Source organism: Cucurbitaria berberidis (genome assembly GCF_010015615.1).
Source record: "Cucurbitaria berberidis CBS 394.84 unplaced genomic scaffold K460scaffold_4, whole genome shotgun sequence".
NCBI classification, from domain to species: Eukaryota; Fungi; Ascomycota; class Dothideomycetes; order Pleosporales; family Cucurbitariaceae; genus Cucurbitaria; species Cucurbitaria berberidis.
This window is the reverse complement of record NW_024468938.1, coordinates 3,136,940-3,154,788: the sequence shown is the minus strand read 5'-3', so window position 1 is coordinate 3,154,788 and position 17,849 is coordinate 3,136,940. Positions and strand designations below refer to the sequence as shown.

At 51.7% G+C, this 17,849-nt stretch overlaps 6 protein-coding genes across 6 annotated transcripts; 4 read left to right on the top strand and 2 right to left on the bottom strand.

The window, feature by feature from the left end:
- Positions 1–3,988: 3,988 nt before the first annotated feature.
- K460DRAFT_286920 (uncharacterized protein) lies at positions 3,989–5,276 on the top strand (the record flags this gene model as incomplete). Its single annotated transcript, XM_040928935.1, has 4 exons — positions 3,989–4,068; positions 4,120–4,295; positions 4,341–4,935; positions 4,985–5,276. 4 exons carry the CDS (start codon positions 3,989–3,991, stop codon positions 5,274–5,276), a joined length of 1,143 nt encoding a protein of 380 aa, XP_040786384.1.
- Positions 5,277–5,815: 539 nt separating this feature from the next.
- Positions 5,816–7,652, top strand: K460DRAFT_290406 (cytochrome P450 2D18; the record flags this gene model as incomplete). The annotated part of the gene is made up of 5 exons (XM_040929200.1): positions 5,816–5,988; positions 6,040–6,324; positions 6,377–6,512; positions 6,640–7,112; positions 7,163–7,652. 5 exons carry the CDS (start codon positions 5,816–5,818, stop codon positions 7,650–7,652), a joined length of 1,557 nt encoding a protein of 518 aa, XP_040786383.1.
- Positions 7,653–8,440: 788 nt separating this feature from the next.
- On the top strand, positions 8,441–13,664 carry K460DRAFT_378875 (uncharacterized protein; the record flags this gene model as incomplete). The annotated part of the gene is made up of 12 exons (XM_040935115.1): positions 8,441–8,507; positions 8,555–8,693; positions 8,744–9,019; positions 9,071–9,187; positions 9,240–9,564; positions 9,617–9,978; positions 10,039–10,248; positions 10,329–10,330; positions 12,251–12,604; positions 12,660–12,844; positions 12,898–13,148; positions 13,208–13,664. 12 exons carry the CDS (start codon positions 8,441–8,443, stop codon positions 13,662–13,664), a joined length of 2,745 nt encoding a protein of 914 aa, XP_040786382.1.
- A 591-nt stretch (positions 13,665–14,255) lies between these two features.
- On the bottom strand, positions 14,256–15,538 carry K460DRAFT_342422 (metal homeostatis protein bsd2; the record flags this gene model as incomplete). The annotated part of the gene is made up of 3 exons (XM_040931192.1): positions 15,431–15,538; positions 14,930–15,364; positions 14,256–14,855 (listed from the first exon to the last, which is right to left on the bottom strand). Exons 1-3 carry the CDS (start codon positions 15,452–15,454, stop codon positions 14,256–14,258), a joined length of 1,059 nt encoding a protein of 352 aa, XP_040786381.1. The 5' UTR covers positions 15,455–15,538.
- Positions 15,539–15,867: 329 nt separating this feature from the next.
- On the top strand, positions 15,868–16,341 carry K460DRAFT_408139 (uncharacterized protein; the record flags this gene model as incomplete). The annotated part of the gene is made up of 2 exons (XM_040937136.1): positions 15,868–15,879; positions 15,934–16,341. 2 exons carry the CDS (start codon positions 15,868–15,870, stop codon positions 16,339–16,341), a joined length of 420 nt encoding a protein of 139 aa, XP_040786380.1.
- A 161-nt stretch (positions 16,342–16,502) lies between these two features.
- Positions 16,503–17,739, bottom strand: K460DRAFT_408138 (uncharacterized protein; the record flags this gene model as incomplete). The annotated part of the gene is made up of 4 exons (XM_040937135.1): positions 16,503–16,775; positions 16,881–17,130; positions 17,296–17,557; positions 17,616–17,739. 4 exons carry the CDS (start codon positions 17,737–17,739, stop codon positions 16,503–16,505), a joined length of 909 nt encoding a protein of 302 aa, XP_040786379.1.
- Between the last annotated feature and the right edge of the window lie 110 nt (positions 17,740–17,849).

The window sequence follows — 17,849 nt, the reverse complement described above, 5'->3', positions numbered from 1 at the left end:
TCAGGAGTAGTTTCTACGTTATTCCAATGTCAACTGAATCTACAAGCGAGCTACATGCATAAGCGAGCCTTTTCCCTCATGCTACCTGCGCTGATTCCTAATCAATCAGATAAGATGAATCCTTCCACTCGGCGCAAGCTCGGTTGTTCCGGGTGGTCGAAACGCTAACGGTAAGCGCTGAAGCCTTGACGTAATATTGACTTGTGATTTGTTCGCAAGGTGAAAAACTAACAGACACAAGACTTTTTTGACTTGGCAGTGGGTGCAATACGACTTGGCAGTGGAGGCATTAATCGTTCGAGCCTGATCTAATCTAATCTAATCAGATCATGCCACCGCAGACCTCGCTTGCCCGAGGTCTGTCTGGATCATGGGCTTAACATCTGACACTGTGCCCTGGCCCGCCGATAAGTCTTAAAACAATTTTCCAGGGTGTATGAATGGCGGCGCCGACGGCCCAAAAAAGAAGGTGAGTAGGTTGGGTATCCGCTGTCTTGTGGCCATGGCCGTCGAACGGGAAGCTAGGCCCACGTTCAGTCGTTTGCCCCATAGAGAGTCACACACAGTAGCATGAATCATCACATGTCCAACTCGCAGGCCTAAGCTACCGACTATGGTGGCTTGCTTTGACCCGCATTTGAAGTTTCTGATGCAATTATCGTCCAATCATCCTAGCAACAGCGTCTGCAGAAGCACAGATTGGAATATGAACGACTACTGGTAGTACCTCATGTCTCCGTCTACGGCCGAATGTCTGTCCACTCAAGCTGACTACCTTTTTCAGAAGTTCATTTCTCTCGGAGACGCCCTCCTTCAGTCTCACCATGTTCCATGATGATGCGGCGAAAGTAACTACTCTTTCACTCTGTCTAGCCTAAGCAGTGGATCCTGCTGCACACAAATCTTTCGCCCCAAAGTCGAGAGCGGACATCGCAAGCACTCTGCCGAACGCAGTCAGGATCTTCAATTCCGTCCCACTCTGCCATGCGCCAGTGTGGGTCATTGCTACAACACAGTGAGCTATCCTCCTCGCCCGTAACAGTTCCCAAGGGCAATGCAGTCTACCACACGCCACATCACCGTATTCTGTTGCTTCCGATCTTGAACATGCATATCTATTTGCCCATCCAATGGACCACTCCAGCAGACAGGGTAGCATGTCAACTGCGCGAAGCAGCCAGCCCCCCCTTGGTGCTGCTCAAGAGGATGGCACGAGCTCAGGCCACCGTGCCCTTGTGGATGCTACACGCGGGTATCTACAGACCTACCAAGCTGCACGTCCAACCTGATTTGCCAGGATGCGTGGCCGCGGCCAAGAGTAAGTAAGGTAGCTCTGACAGCCCGGACTATTTGCTGGCTGGCGCCTTGTAGCATGAGCGATAATCCATGTTTCCTCGAAACAAAGCGCGTAACCGAGCTCTGCGACCTAGCTCGATCTTGCTCGATCGATGGTAACCTTCACATGGAAGCTGGCTTCGAGATCACTACTGAAACTTCAGCACCGATGCCGGCCTAGATCTGATCGAAGTCCAAGCGGGTCCATTGCTGAACGTGACGAGACGGGTCATGAGGACCCTCGGCCAGACCCTGATGGGGATTATCTAGTCGACTTTCAGTATTTGCGCGCGCATGTACAGCGCGCTATAAAGGCATGACTCACGGTCGGGTGCATAATTGGAGCGGCATGGTCAGTCCCTTCTGCTTTGACATTAACACCACGAATCTTGATCCTGATCCTGAGAGGCGGGAACTGTTGCGCGCCATTGACACAGAGCATGAGAGAAGAAAAGGTTGTAAAGCTCGGAGAGCTCTCTGCAAATCGTAAAAGCGGTGTTGCAACACAGTGAACGATAATGTCGGCTGGCTGTTTCCCACCAGCTTCAGCCACAGGCTTTGTGTTATCAGGTCCTGAGATTCTAGCTTCCATCGGCCGAAAGAAAAACATTTGCCTTCGTTCTGCAGGGTTCAGACAAGGCCGCACACCAACCCTTGCGCACTCCAGCCCCATCCAAAGGAAGCTGCACTAACTCGGCTTCAGAATCTAGCACTTTCAAACTCTTAGTCCTGTACTGGCAGAGCTTGCCGTACTTTTGCTTTTCCCCGATGCGAAATTAAGCAGGATAAGTACATCACCCAAGTTGACCATCTGGGCATAACCAGCATCCAAGGTGACTTTATCGCTGCGGACTTTGACAACGTTGCACCCGGAGCTGGAGCGGATGCCCACGCCCCTCGAAGACGGGGAAATGGTTGTCTCATTTCCGAGCAGTGCAGGACTTGTCTAGGAAGAGAACTCTGCAGTTCAGCACATGCACGCTTATAGACGGCGCCTAGGTCTACAACAACCCCGCTCCTTGAAGTTGCCAATAACTTTTTGAAGAGGACATGAGTGAAGACGCCGTGGCTGAGCATTCGGCAGCGGTTTCGTTTACCCTTGGACGAAGTGACCAGTGCTGATCTGTCAACGCATCTTTGATACGTCCTGTAGATCCACATGGATTTGTTCTTGCCTTGAAAGCTGGCGAGGAAAATAGTACAATGTGCGCTACTGCAAAGCGTTTGGCGAGAGTAACAATCGAGACGGTAAGCAGGAGAAGCCTGGAGAGATTGAGTGATAATATTTAGTGGAATAGCATACTTTTGGTACTACTTACACGTCTAATTCTATGAGGATAGGATTTCCAAAGCACACGAAGGGTGCAGACGAGGCGCATCACTCGTCTTGATGAAGTGCCCCCGTCCATAGACTACATCCATTAGCTGATAGAATCGCTAGGATGCGCCAGACCATGGCGGCACAGCTGTGCACGCAGGAAACAATCAGCTGTGGAATGAATATCGATGTGGGGGCAGATATTGGGTGGCTGGCTGCCTAGGATCTAAATGACTACGGGCTGTAAGAAGTATGCTCTCAAGGTGCAGAAAAGTCGGCGCGAAGAGAGCAGAGCTCATCTGCCTTTTCGCTCCAACATAACAAAGAGGATTTCCAAAGCGCCTACGCCCTAGTTGAGCTATCGCTGGTTCTGTGAAAGTACTTAACAAACCCTAGCTCAAACTATTTACAATTGAATATATAAGTCTTAAGCGGTACTTAAGTAAGTAAGGAGAGAGAATATAGTTTGAAATAATACTTCGCACGATAATGTGGGTTGTGGGAAGTTGGTGTATGGTGTTCCGGGGACTAAACGCCCGCTTTTTCTGCACTTTGAGAGATGTATGTATGTACCGGTATGTAAGCGCGCCCGCGCCCGGACTTTGGAGCGTCACAATCCTTTGCAACCTCCAGCGCTTAACCAGCCTCTCGCCTTACATGCGTTGCCAACACAACTAGATTTACACTTTGGAGAAGTTTGCGAACCAAAAGGCCGCCTCATCGGCGGCAAGTATGGTTTTCCTTTTGTTGAGACTTCGCCAGGCTCGCTTTAGTCGAATACCCTTTTACAAGTTCTCGGTACTATCGGGCCAGCTGTCGAGAGGATTTTCTCATCGTCCACAAGCCATGGATCCAGCATATGATAACGATGGGCACGAATTTTTCCGATACACTTCCGGTCGGTGGCTCTGGAACGAAGAAGAGCAGTTGCGCGAACGGTACCGCCCATTCAACATTCTGGAACTTCAAAACGCCGCCATTAATGCTGTCGGGTTACAAAGCTGCACAAAGATACTTAAGATTGGCGAAGGCAACTTTAATAAGGTTTTTAAGTTAATAATGGACGACCAGTCCGTGGTTATTGCGCGGATACCGCACCCGAATGCTGGCCCACCAACTGTCACAACTGCATCTGAGGTGGCAACAATGGATTTTGTATGCAAATGTCGCTTTGTTGTTTGATTTTGAGCTGAGATGTTGCAGGCGCGTTCCGTTCTCGACATGCCGGTACCTAAGGTATTGGGTTATAGTGTCGATGCCGCAAACCCTGTAGGATCTGAGTACATCCTGATGGAAGAAGCAAAGGGTGTACAGCTGTCTAATATTTGGAACGATATGGATATTGACGATCAAGCAAAGATCGTGAAAAGCCTCATTGAGATCGATGCTAAATTCCTGGCCATCTCTCTAGATCGGTACGTTTTTTTAGCTAGCATCTTTACACAATCGAACCGCTTACATCCCAGATTTGGAGCAGTTTTTTACGCAAAGGACATGCCGAACTATGCTCCTACAGAAATTAGGGGCCAAGTTTCGCCGGCTGTTAAAGAGGATGTACGACACCGGTTCGTCGTTGGTCCAAGTGTCGAGAGAGAGTTCTGGGAGGATGGGAGGGCACAAATGGCTCTCGATCGCGGCCCTTGTGAGTGTGAATCTGCCGCCGCCATCTTATCTAACTTGGACGAAGGGAATTCAGCAGCTGGATATGCTGAGGCGATAGCTCATCGCGAGATACAATGGATTGAACGATATGCGAAAGCAAAGGTACCTCCGGTTCCTTTGTCGACATCTGACGCCCAGAAGTCGCCAGAGGTGCATATCGACCTGTTACAAAAATACCTCGGCGTGGTAGGCAAACTCCTCCCAACCGAAGAAGACCTGCTCCTGCCGACGCTATGGCACCGCGACCTCCACAGAGGCAATGTGTTTGTTCATGAAGGTCAAGTTTCTAGCATCATCGATTGGCAGTCCGTCTGGGTTGGCCCCAGGATCCTTCGCGCCCGCACGCCCCAGCTCGTCGAGTACAACGGAGAGATCCAGACGAAGCTGCCAGAAAACTTCAACGAGCTGGACCATGAAGAGAAGGATCGCGTGCGGGAGGCGGTCCGCCGATCCATACTATTATATATTTACGAAACCTCGACGGCCAAGCGGAATCCTTCCCTATACAAGGTCATGCGCTATGCCAATGGCAAGACGTTAGAGCAGCTCGTCGAGTTTGCCCACAACTCGTGGGAGGGAGACATTTTGCCGTTTCGGGAGGTTCTCATACGAATCCAAAGGTTTGCCTGTGTTGCGTAGGAATTAGCCAACTCTCTGACACAGACCTAGGGATTGGCATCTCATCGACGAGACATCAACCTGTCCGTACCACTTTTCCAGCGAAGAAATCGCCCAGCACCTAAAGGATGGCGCGGGATTCAACGAAAACGCCGACTTTTGGGACAACCTCGAAGGTCGCGTTCATCGAAGCGGATACACATCGCACGGAGATTTTCGAGACGCAGTAGCCTACTTCTCGCAGCTACGAAGGGTTGGCTTGGACACACTGGTCGGGAAGGAACGCGAAAGTTTTGAGCTGCAGACGAGGTGGATGCTTGATCATCGAGAGGGCGATGATTGAATCTAAATCCCATCATCGCGAATCTACAAGTTACCCTCACTACGACAGCCAAAAGTCGCACTAGTCTACAATGCCCTTCAGGTTAGGTTGGGCGACCAACTCAACTGTATAGTACGTTAATCTCCTGCAGAAAAGGACTTCTAGTCTTGTATACAGCACAGCGGATCTCGGGGCATAAGTCTATATCGAGCTTATCAAGACACCCAATACATTTTCGAGGCACTATTATGTTACGCATACCCCGCTCTGCGTTCGCCACTGAACACGACGTGCAGCCTCAGCCTGATAGCTAGCCTTGCCGAATCCTATCACTCCCTGCTATTACCTATCATCCGCTGGCCATATGCATTCATGAGTTGGCTAAGCATGCTACAGCATATATTGGTATGCTGAGTGGATGTTAACTCTTGTTACGAGACCATCCATGCCCCTGAGGTAAGCAACAGGGGTTCGTTCACAGGCAATATATGAATGCACTCATCTTCTGTTCATTTATTGCATTGCACCAGCAAAGTCTTTAGTTCTGCTCGCACTCCAATATGCGTCCTCTTATCACAACTTTCTGCGGGCTCATTGCTATTCTCTGTGTTCTGTTTCTTGTTCACAAGCTCCTCCGTTTTGGGCATCGAGACAAACGTCTGCCACCTGGACCACCTACTATCCCAATACTGGGCAATGCACATCTCATTCCGTCCCATGGCCTGCATCTGAAGTGAGATTCTAGACAGCTTCTGCCATTTTTATGATACCTAACTTTACATAGGTTCAAAGAATGGAGCGACAAATATGGGAATATATTCTCTCTCAAAATTGGTGCGGGCACTGTCATTGTTCTGAGCGACCGCCGGGCTGTCCATGACCTTATTGGCAAGAGGAGTGCTATCTACTCTGAGAGACCACTTGACAACAATTCCGAAGTTGCCTTTGGTGGCGAGAACTTTGCTTTTCTGCATGCGACCCCTTCGTGGCGAGCCCAAAGGAAAGTTGCATCTCAATATTTGGCACCAAAATCTATTGATGACAAGATTGCACCTATTCAGGAGGCCGAGTGAGTGTATTTATCACTGTAAAGGGTCTAGACCGGCAGCTAAGTCTACTAGGACTTGCCAGTTGGTGCACGATCTGCTAGAGACACCAGATCAATTCTTCGCCCATATCAAACGTGTCACGGCCTCGATAGCAGCTATTGCCATTTTTGGATTTCGCGCTCCGACCGTTGATAGCCATTGGACCACTGTATGTTTGAGTTGGCCCGGACTACTTGATTTCTACTAATATCCTCAGTGCGTATACGAAGCTATGGACAGTGTATGATTGGGCGCCCCTTTCTCAAACCGCATAGGCGCTGACAATGCTTTTTCAGATTAACCCAACCTGTGAGCCTGGTAGCTACCTTCCAATCGAACAGTTCCCGATTCTTAAATACATTCCCGACCGTTGGGCACCCTCTAAGGCTCGCGCAAAGCACTGTTACAGGGCCGTGACTGCTATATGGGTGGACGCTCGGAAACGGGTCGAAAAACGACGTCAGAACGGCGATGAACGCAGTTCCATGGCTGACAGGGTGCTTTCTGGGGAGGTGAAATTTGATGTACCATTGACCCCTACCCAGCTGAGTAATTTCTTTGGCACACTTCATCAGGGGGGTGCCGATACGACATCTAGCATGGTATTAACACACGTTCTATACCTAGCCAAGCATCCCTTAGTTCAACACAAGGCAAGACTAGAGCTTGACTGCGTCTGTGGAACGGAAAGAATGCCCACTTGGGCAGACTTTAAGGATCTCCCCTACATAAACTGCATCATTAAAGAAGGCTTGCGCCTACGGCCAGTGTAAGCCCGCAGTATCCTATTCCCTCTATCCAGCTGCTAATATTCTCCAGTTCCCCTGTCGGCGTTCCGCATCGAGTGAGCCGCGATGACTGGTTCGACGGCTTGCTTATCCCGAAAGACGCAACAATCTTCTTCCCTCCACACGCATTAAATTCTCCATTTGAGGACCCGGAGACGTACAACCCAGACAGATTTCTTGGCCGTCCAAAACTTGCAATGGACTATGCTGGAAGTCCGGACTACATGAACAGAGATCACTATGCGTACGGCGGCGGGCGGCGCATCTGCGTTGGTATTCATCTCGCCGAGCGTATGCAGTGGCGCATCGTAGGAAAACTGCTTTGGGCGTTCGAAATCAAGCCAGCCGTTGATGAAGAGACCGGAAAGTCCGTCAACCTCGATCTGGATGCGTACGTGGACGGGTTTTTGATGCAGCCGGCGCCGTACAAAGTTCGCTTCACGCCAAGAAGTGAAAAGCATGCTAGGATTATCCAGCAGGATTTCAAGAACATAGAAGATTTCCTAAAGAAGTGGGAATGATTTTATTGCTGTGCGGTTCATTGTCAGCTACGTAGATACTAAGGTAGGGATCCAGCGTTCCAGGTCTAATATTGCAGTTCTCGTTTAATTCTAACGCCCGTTATCTAACCACATTGACCGGCCAAACTTGGGCTCTAAAATGTTGAACCCGGTGCCGCTACTTGTAGAGCATTTAGATCTGCTGTTGAGCTGAGTACCTAGGCATAGACGGAGATGTTCAAGCTTAACTGCCGAAAGCAGTATGAGCTACTACACTGACTTGCCAAGCAAGCAAGGGTGTGTTTCGAGATGACCGCAGAGTTGCACTTGCTCCCCACCCACCACATCCTCCGCGAGTTAACCCATGTCAGCCAAGGCGCGGCCCCGCAAGCTATTTAACCAAAGAGAACGCCGTTATTATAGTGCGGCGTTTGCTGAAGGTCCTGTGTGGACTCGGTAAAATTTACGCTACGTGAGCCCTCCCTGATCAATCAACCCGCCGACCTGAACGGGGCAAGCTGATAGTGGAACTGACTCTGCATGGCCTAGAGGAAGACGTCTGGGGGGGCTTTGATGCAACTGCCGACTCTTCCATCCAGGCCCACGCCGTACGCCCCAGAATTTAGAGTTGGTCGCGTTGAGAGGCAACCGCATCAATCCCCGTTCATTTTATATGGTGCTGTTCCCCGGATTTTGCACCCCAGATACATCGAAGGAAGCCTGTGGGGTCACAGCTTAAACGACAGAAGAGTTTTCGCACAACCCTGACTCTTGCACGCCTCCACGCCGAATTTGTGTTTACCCCCAGCATGTCGTTGACGGGGATAGGCCAAGAGCGCAGCCCTGCTACGATTGAGAAGGGAGAAAACATCATCTGTAAGCTGCTTTCAAGCATCAGCATGGTTGAATACTAATAAGACTAGATGGTGAAGCGAATAGTAGTGATCGATCTACAGACGAATTTACTTGGACGCAAGAGGAAGAGACACTGGTCCGTCGCAAGTTGGACAGGGTCATCGTTCCCCTCACGACATTTCTTTATCTGTTATGCTTTCTCGATCGGTACGGAGCACATTTCCAACGGAGTTGTTGCTTACTGACATTTGGTGTAGCGTCAATGTCGGGAATGCGCGTATCCAGGGCATGGGAAAAGATCTTCATTTAGTCGGAGTCCGCTTCAACTGGGTTACTTCGATATTCTACATTGTCTACATGTTTGTTGAGGTACCTAGCAACATCCTCCTGAAGAGGATTGGCCCGAAGTATTACCTTCCCCTTCTGGTCGTTGGCTTTGGTTTCGTGTCTCTCTGCACCGCCTTTGTGCATAGCTTCCAGGGACTATTGGCCGCAAGAGCTATGCTTGGCATGTTTGAGGGTGGTGTTATGCCGTAAGTTCCCACCTCTTGCTTTTTAAACAATGTCTTATAGTTCTTATCTAGCGGCCTGGCTTTTTTCATTACTTGCTTCTACAAGCGCAACGAACTTTTGTTCCGCATCGGTATCTACGTCTCCGCGGCCTCCATGGCAGGCGCTTTTGGTGGGCTCCTAGCTACGATGTAAGTTACTATGCATCTGCTGATTAACCTCAAAAGCTCACTTGATGAATAGCCTCGCTCGCATTCCTCCGTGGGGTATCTCTTCTATGGTCATTCACACCTGGCGTAACATCTTCTTCTTTGAGGGACTTTTCACCATGCTTGTCGGCCTCGGTGCACCATTTTTAATGCCTCGAAGTCCCCAAGAGTGCTGGTTCTTAAACGAAAGAGAACGTATGATTGCCATGCAGCGACTTGTTCTAAAAGGTGGAGGCGCCGAGGATGAGAAAGTCGAAGTGCACCACGTCAAGAGGGCGGTAATGAACGTAACTAACTACTTCTGCGCCCTGGGGTTCTTCTTCATCAACATCACTGTACAGGGTATTTCACTATTCATGGTATGCCTGCTTTTCCCCAAAAACCTTTACGCTTGCTAATCGTTACTATCAGCCCACTATTTTGAACGACCTTGGTTGGACTGCCACGAAGGCACAACTCTACTCCGTGCCTCCGTATGTTTGCGCCTGTCTCGTTGCCGTTGGCATAGCATTCATCTCGGATAAGACCAATCGCCGCGGTATCTACCTCGCCATCTTCACCCTTCCCGCCATCGCTGGTTTCGCGATTATGCGATGGGCATCAAACCCTGACGTTCGATACGGTGGTATATTCCTAATCACACTCGGTGCTTTCCCTGGGGGTCCTGGCTTCCTCGCCTGGTCAGCAAATAATGCTGCCGGCCCCGCTGTGCGCTCGGTATCTACTGCTTATGTCGTAACCTTGGGCACCGCGGGTGGTATCCTTGCAACCTGGTAAGTCGCGCGATCCTAATGTAACAATATTGCTCGCATGAGTCTCTAATACATGCATAGGACATATACCAGCAAGGATGCGCCAAAGTACCCAACGGGCCACACAATCAATTTGTGTGGTCAGATTTGCGTTCTAATTCTCGCTTGCGGCGGTATCGCTTATTGCAAGTGGGAGAATAGGCAGCGCGACCTAGGCAAGCGTGACCACCGTGTGAACGGATTGAGTGAAGCACAGATTAGAGGTTTAGGGTACAGACACCCTGAGTTCAGGTACATCCACTAAGTGCGGGATACCACACTAGGACCCGGCCTCAACGCACCGATTGTCTTTTTGCTTGATGCAGGCGTAGTAGTATGACTTATGCGATATGGGAAATCAACTTTTCCATCTATAACTATACCTACCTTGTCAACTTTTGTGACCGCGCATCCGTTTCGACATGACATGGGCACAATGACGAGTATTTGTTCAGAGCCTTATGCGTCATTACGACTCACTTAGGTAGGGTCATACCTTCCTTCTATATGGGGGGTGATACGATCTGTTATACAGTTCGGCACTTGACGCTTGCTTAGCCTAAAACTTATTGGAGGGTTGCCGCAATTAAAGTGTCATGGTAATTTCGTCTGCTCCCATCGGCTGTTTCAACGATTGCAAGACGTCAAATTCAATTTAACTGGAGATTCCCACGGCCTTTTGAATGATCATCCCCAATCTGGAGCACACTATAAAGACGTCAGATGGAAGCAGCACGACTATGGGGTGACTGAAATCGTCGTTGAATCACTACAATGAAGTTCCTTACGACTCTCCTCGTTGCCACAACCGCTGTTCGAGCACACTGCACGTCAAGTACTCATTTCTGAAGGCATCCTCGGCTGATCAAACGCAGACACCTTCCCTCGTCTTGTGGTGAACGGCAAAGCCGAAGAGAAGGACTGGTCCGCAACTCGGGAGACTAAGAATGCCAACACCAAACAAGGCATCGAAGTAGGGATTGCATGTACTAGGCTGCCTATGAGACCTTCACTGACGTCGTATCTCCAGAACCCCACTGTTGCCGACATCCGCTGCTACTCATCGAAGAGTGCCGCGAATGTTGCGATTGTTCCTGCTGGTGCAACCATTCACTACATCTCTACGCAGCAAGTCAATCATCCCGGACCCACACAGTACTACCTTGCCAAGGTGCCAACTGGAGCCGACGTGAAGTCCTGGGACGGTGCCGGCGCAGTGTGGTTCAAAATCAGCACAACGAAGCCAAAGGTCGATGCGGCTAAGCAGATGACTTGGCCTGGGCAGAGTACGCCTTCCGTCTCCATGCTACAAACCTCGTTCGTCTATGGTACTGATGGTCTGGTTAGATGAATACAAAACACCCAACGCTACGATCCCTGCTGCACACCGGACGGTGACTACCTGCTCCGCGTGGAACACATCGCTCTCCACATGGCTATGCAGGCAAACAAGGCGCAGTTCTACCTGAGCTGCTCGCAGATCAAGATTGCGGGTGGCGGCAGCGGAACGCCGGGACCACTGGTGGCTCTTCCTGGCGCATATCATAGCCACGACCCGGGTATCTTGGTGAACCTGAATAACTATCTGGCCACGCCAGACGGTTATCAACCGCCAGGGCCTGCTGTGTGGAGCGGCTAAGCAAGACGGGGTAGATGGTAGGTGAAGAATAGCGTTCCGTTTGGCCGTTTTCCCAACGACCCTTTGTAAATCCCATCTCTTTTTTGATATGTTCACACGAGCTCGCAAGCGGATGGTCGGGCAATTTGGATAGGGTATGTGAATGTTCAGTCACGTGCCCTTGCTACGTCACTGGCCGTGCACCAGAAAATTGCGGCATCGCTTGCATGGCGGGGCTTGCATGGCGGGGCAGCAAAGACAAACACACATTGCGAGCGAGGAACAGTCGACGACTGTCGGTAGCAGCTCAATCGACTTGGGAGAGAGTTGGCTGCCCCAATTCCGCAAATACCTATATAGACAAGCAATCCAATCCAGTGAGTGCCATTGGCCTGTCTGAGTCACTCTCCGATCTCCGCAAAACTCGAGCAGAGCCGTTTGCGACAAACATTGACGGCGCAAATCTTTTGATTGGATGCCCTAACTAACGCACCAGAAGCTGTCGGCCCAGTCCCGCTTCCACATTACCCGCGTGTCCATGAGCCATTGAAATACTCTTCGTCCGCCGCACCCGCCTACCTCTCGCCGTCTTCTCTCTCCTCTTACGGAACATGTCCGTCACCGTTGTCCTTGGAGCCCAATGGGGCGACGAAGGCAAGGGCAAGCTCGCCGATATCCTCGCACACGAGTCACAAATCTGCTGCCGCGCGCAGGGCGGTAACAATGCGGGACACACGATTGTCGCCAACGGCGTCACGTACGATTTCCACATCCTCCCATCCGGCCTCGTGAACCCCAACTGCGTAAACCTCATCGGAAGCGGCTGTGTGGTACATGTACCGAGCTTCTTCAAGGAATTGGAGGCTTTGGAAAAGCATGGCTTGAAGACCGAGGGCAGGATATTCATCTCAGACAGGGCTCACGTCGTGTTTGATGTCCACCAGCTGGTAGATGGTCTGGAGGAGGTGGAGCTGGGTGGAGGCTTTATTGGTGAGCAACGCAGCAAAGTCCGCCCAGGAGGCAAGCACTGATAGTAGAGGAACAGGCACCACCAGGAAGGGCATCGGCCCAACTTACAGCACCAAGATGACCAGGAGCGGTCTTCGCATGTGCGATCTCTTCGACGAGCACATCTTCGAACAGAAGCTTAGGAGGCTCGCTATGGGATATCAGAAGCGGTTTGGCGATCTATTGAAATACGACCCAGAGGAAGAGATTGCGAAGTTCAAGGTTCGAGTGCCCGCTCGTGAGCCTATGTACTAACATGGCTGACTGAATTGCAGGTCCTGCGCGAAAGACTTGCTCCTTATATCGTCGATCAGATCCCATTGTTGGCTTCGGCGAAGGAGAAGAATACAAAGATTCTGGTCGAAGGCGCAAATGCGCTGATGCTGGATATCGACTACGGAACCTATCCCTTCGTCACGTCCTCTAACACAGGCCTCGGCGGCGTCATCACAGGTCTCAGCCTGGGGTGGCGGTCATTGAAGGAAGTAATTGGGGTTGTGAAAGCTTACACGACCCGAGTCGGATCGTAAGTGCTCAAGCGACATGATTCCTGTGTGTGCATATGAACCATCTAACGCCTTGTAGCGGTCCCTTTCCCACTGAACAACTCAACGAACTTGGCGAGAAACTTCAGTCGGTCGGCCATGAAGTCGGTGTCACGACAGGGCGTAAGCGACGCTGTGGCTGGCTCGATCTCGTCGTGGTCAAGCACTCACACGCCTGCAATGACTACACTGCTATTAACCTGACTAAACTTGATGTCCTAGACGACTTTGACGAGCTCAAGATTGCGACATCGTACTCCATCAACGGCCAGCCGCTCGAGGGATTCCCCTCCAACCCCGACGTCTTGTCACAGGTCGAGGTCCACTATGAGACACTTCCTGGATGGAAAAAGCCCACCACCGGCGCGAAGAGCTATTACGACTTGCCCAATCAGGCGCGGACATATATCGAGTATATCGAGAAGTTTATTGGCGTCAAGGTCAAGTGGATTGGTGTTGGCCCAGCGCGCGATCACATGATTTCCAGATCTTCATAACAGGCCAATGGCCGGTCGAATGCACAACTCTCTTCATCGTCCCATCATCATAGACCTGTGTTTGGCCCTGGCGCCGGTTTCTTACGGCCATAGCATCAATAGAGCTAACCGAGGTGTCATCCCGGCGTGGGTAGAGCTGCCTCCAAAACAAGCAAATATAGACCTGTGTATCATAGAGCGAATGAGGCCCCAAGCTAGCAGAAGTATGCCGACCTTTTCAACTAGTCACTCTTCAATGCACTTGTATTAACAAAGAGGGGATGTTTGATGAGTTTGATACAGATAACAGAGAAAACAGAAGGTGTAGTTGAAAGTCGACGAATGTCCCATTCAGATGCTCCAATGCTACAGGATATGCACAGCAAGGAAATTCGTGGTATATGTGAGGGAATCAATCAAATCCCAAGTGCTATGATAGCGACGCTAAAAGCCTTCCCTCTCTTTACCCAAGCCGAAGATTACCCAAGGGAATAGGAGGTTTACTTCGACCCGTGTTGAAACAAAACCGCATCGACGCCGACGCCGAACCCGATATGCACAAACAATACGCTATAAGAATGCCAGTCTAGGGCTAGAACAGAAGATTGAAGTCTATACGCTTCTTTCGGGGCTCTCCCCTTCTGCGATAACAGCAACACCGAGTCCACGGTCTGGAGATTGCAGCACTAGTTGTTCGTGCCGCCTTGCGCGGATGAAGTCTGACACGCTTTTGATCAAGATGAACCATCCGACAATCATCAAGCCATACGCTATCCAGTCGCTACCGGTAATGGCACTCGCCGCAGGGGTCAGATCCGCCCCATCCGAAGTCGGGCTAGCCACTGAATTCGGGTCAAAGTCATGCGCATTTGGATCAGTTGGTACGCCGCCGTCGAAACCTGGTCCCGGGTTGTCGTTGCTACCGTTACTTGGACTCAAGACGGCCGAGCGGAAACCGAAGCCGAACTGAACCAAGGTGATGCCGAGACCGGCGCGCGAACCATTTTTGGCGGCATGTGTAGTGTGCAGGAGGTAGGTGAGGAGGAAACCAACGAGTTGGAAGGACATGGAGATCATGGCATTCCAGATGAAGCTGAAGAGGGAGCCGACGGGGAGACCTTCGACAAAGACCTCATCGCCGAAGGTGCCGGGAGCGAGGATGGTGGTTTCCCAATAGGGCGGAGTTGCGTCTGCGGCAGCTTGTTCGTATGTCTGTGCAAAGGTAAGCATCATGGACGCCAAAGTCATGGTTGTGCATGGCACGCGTGGGTTCAGCGTGTACGTACTGGAGGCTTCTCTTCCGCGTCCTCGCCCCTCGTCGGCTTCGCACTCAAATTTGCCCATACACCGCCGTTTCCTCCACCGTAGACGCGCCCACTGCTCGGCGCTGGTGTGTTGAATACGGGCAGCTCTGTGACCCTCCTCGGCATACCCGGCGCAACCGGCGTCTGCTCGTCGTCTGTCCTCGGGTTCCCCCGCATCAGGCGCTGGCGATCATCGCGCCCATCGCTGTCCTCGTCGTCATCCGAGTCCGAGTCGAATGTGTCGGCCAGGGTGCCGTCTTGGTCGTTGGTCAGCGGGTCGTCGGCTAAGAGGCGTCGCGATGCCTGGCTGGGTGATGATGCTCTGGAGCGGAAGGAAGGGGGCGGCGACGCAGGCGGCCACTGCTGGTGCGCTGCTGGAGACGTGACGGGCGAGTCCTCCTGGTCGTGGGCGGATACCTGGGTGAGTGTGTCAGTACTGGCGTGTGTGGGGAGAGGGGGGGGGATGCGCTGTGGCAATCGCACCCTTTCATAGCCTTGACTCGGCATATTGGTGGTGGTGGTGGAGTGCTGTGCGATGAGATGGCGAGCGATCAAGCGTTGGTAGGAAACAAGGAGAGGCAGCGAGCGTAAAGGTGTCGGCGGCAAATGAGAGCACCTGCAAGTCGTGCAGCAGTGGTGCAGTCGACGTTGTGTCAGCAGGCAGGCAGGCAGGCGAGGGTGCAGCGTAGTTAGAGCCCTGGGAGGTGTTTCGCACCCCAAAGTCCGAGCCGAGCCCTTTCTGGCCAGTTCCACTCAACTCGACTCGTCGTCCTGCTGCTCAGCCACACACGCTTCCGTACGACCCACCTCTACCCTACCGAACCCCAGTTCGGCGCTTGACGGCATCATGCACTTTTTGGGTCTTGTTCGCAATTGCATCTACTACTCTTAATTAACTACAGTCAACAACACCCTTCACCATGGCTACCACGGTATCTCCACCTACACCACAACTCCGCAATCCAACGCGCTAATGCACACTATAGACAGCAAAACAATACACCCGCCTCCTCTCCCTCTGGCCCAAAGACGCTCTCCGGCCAAATCTGCCCTTCACACGCGCAATCGAGCACCGCGCTGCACCATACGGCGTGCAACCGCTTACTCCTGTACCCCACGTCGACGCCAAACCAACCCCTTCTACGCCACCACACCCAAAGCCCAAGCCCTCAGCACAGCCAAACCCACAGCTTGAGCAGGCTCAGCTAAACGCACTCTACTCGCTGTTGGAGGACCGCTACACCAAAAAGTATGCTTTGTCTCCGCGCGTCCTACGGCCCACCTCTGCGCCCGACCACTACACCAACCTGATGGACGAAATCGAGCGGGCGCCGCAAAAGACTTGGTGGGGGGCCAAGATGGACGAGTGGAGGATGAAGATCCGCTGGTCGTGACACATGGAAGACTTGGGCAAGAGTGTATCATACTGTAAAAAAATTGTAGCATATGGCCAGTGTCAGATAGAGCTGCCGCAGCTCAACAGCCTTCCTATTTGAAAAGAAGCCCTCTTAATGATCCTCTGTCAATTCTCATCCAATCGCGTCTGTGTGGCATCTCACTTGCCACTCTGCGCATTCCCTTGCCGGGAGGAGCGTCGTCTTTGTGTAGTATCGTTAGATGACGCCCCCGTAAAGCCCTCCGACTGCAATGAAAACAGGGCAGGTGTTGCATTGCTTGACTGTGTCCTGGACGACGCCTTGGCACCTTTCCGGATCTTCTGTGCAACGCCCCTTGTAGTCTTGCGAGTGGGCTTAGCATCGCCATCGGGCTTGTCCTGCTTGTTACGCCTCGTGTCCGCCGGCGGGGGTGCTTCCTTCCCACTCTTAACCTGCGTTATCTTTAGTGACGGCTCCTAGATGAAGCCATGGGATGGGAAATAACATGGCGAAAGCTTCTATGCGGTATCGAGGGAAAACATCTAGGGCCTCCTTACCTGGTCTTGTACGTCCCAGTCGGAAAGATCCGACGGACAGTCTGAAAAGTCTGAATGTCGCGTACTACCTTCACCGATCCGTCCGGGAGACTGACCCTGCATGTCGCTCTTAGCTACAGCAGTCTGCCCTTTCTCAGGACTCTGAGGTGGAGTGGTTTCCCGGTTACCAGTCTTCTCAACCCTTATAGCTGAATCTGGAATCCCGCAGAGACGATAGCACTCTTCAAGGCTCAGCTCTGTGCCTGTATGCCTAGGTGTGGTCATTGCGTTAGCCAAGTACTGTACTGAGCTGAAATAGATAACGAGCAAAGGATAAATCCCTGCACTGGGGGTGTCGCTGGGTAATCGACATGTACGTGGAGCGCTCCAGGACCACTCAAGACAAGCACATTTTGTGAGCAACGATTGTACGTACCGACACGTAATCAGTATGCCCTCCATCTTGCCGATGAGTCGGTCCCTATCCTTGTGGCCATGGAACAACTCATCCCGGCGTATCGTGACCATTCCACCCTTGCTAGAAGAGTTGGATGCAAACGTGAAGATCTCGGGGTTGGCGACGGGCTGCTGGTCTCTCAAATCGTCGGTGCTTTCCTCCTCCAACTCGCCTGGAAACATGGGAGGGAGTGGTGTTGGAGCGCGCGCGGCAGCGTCATAGCAGTCGAATTTACGGTATACTGTGATGTGTTAGCGTCGGGATATGGCAACTCCATTCAAGGGTTGGTCCGCATTTACCCCCATGCTCGTCTGTGAAGCCTTCTGAATTCCACTTATATGTTCCATCGTAGAATTTTCGTGACCTCTTCGTGAGAGCAACGTCGACCGGCAAAATCATGCTCTTGCTCGTGCTACTAGGCATGTTGTGTACTAAGTTTACCGCGTTGACCTGTTTCTGGTAGCGTGTAAGTATTGCAACTCAACCAGTGATACACGCGTAGTAACTACACTCACTCGAGGCTGGAGGCTTGA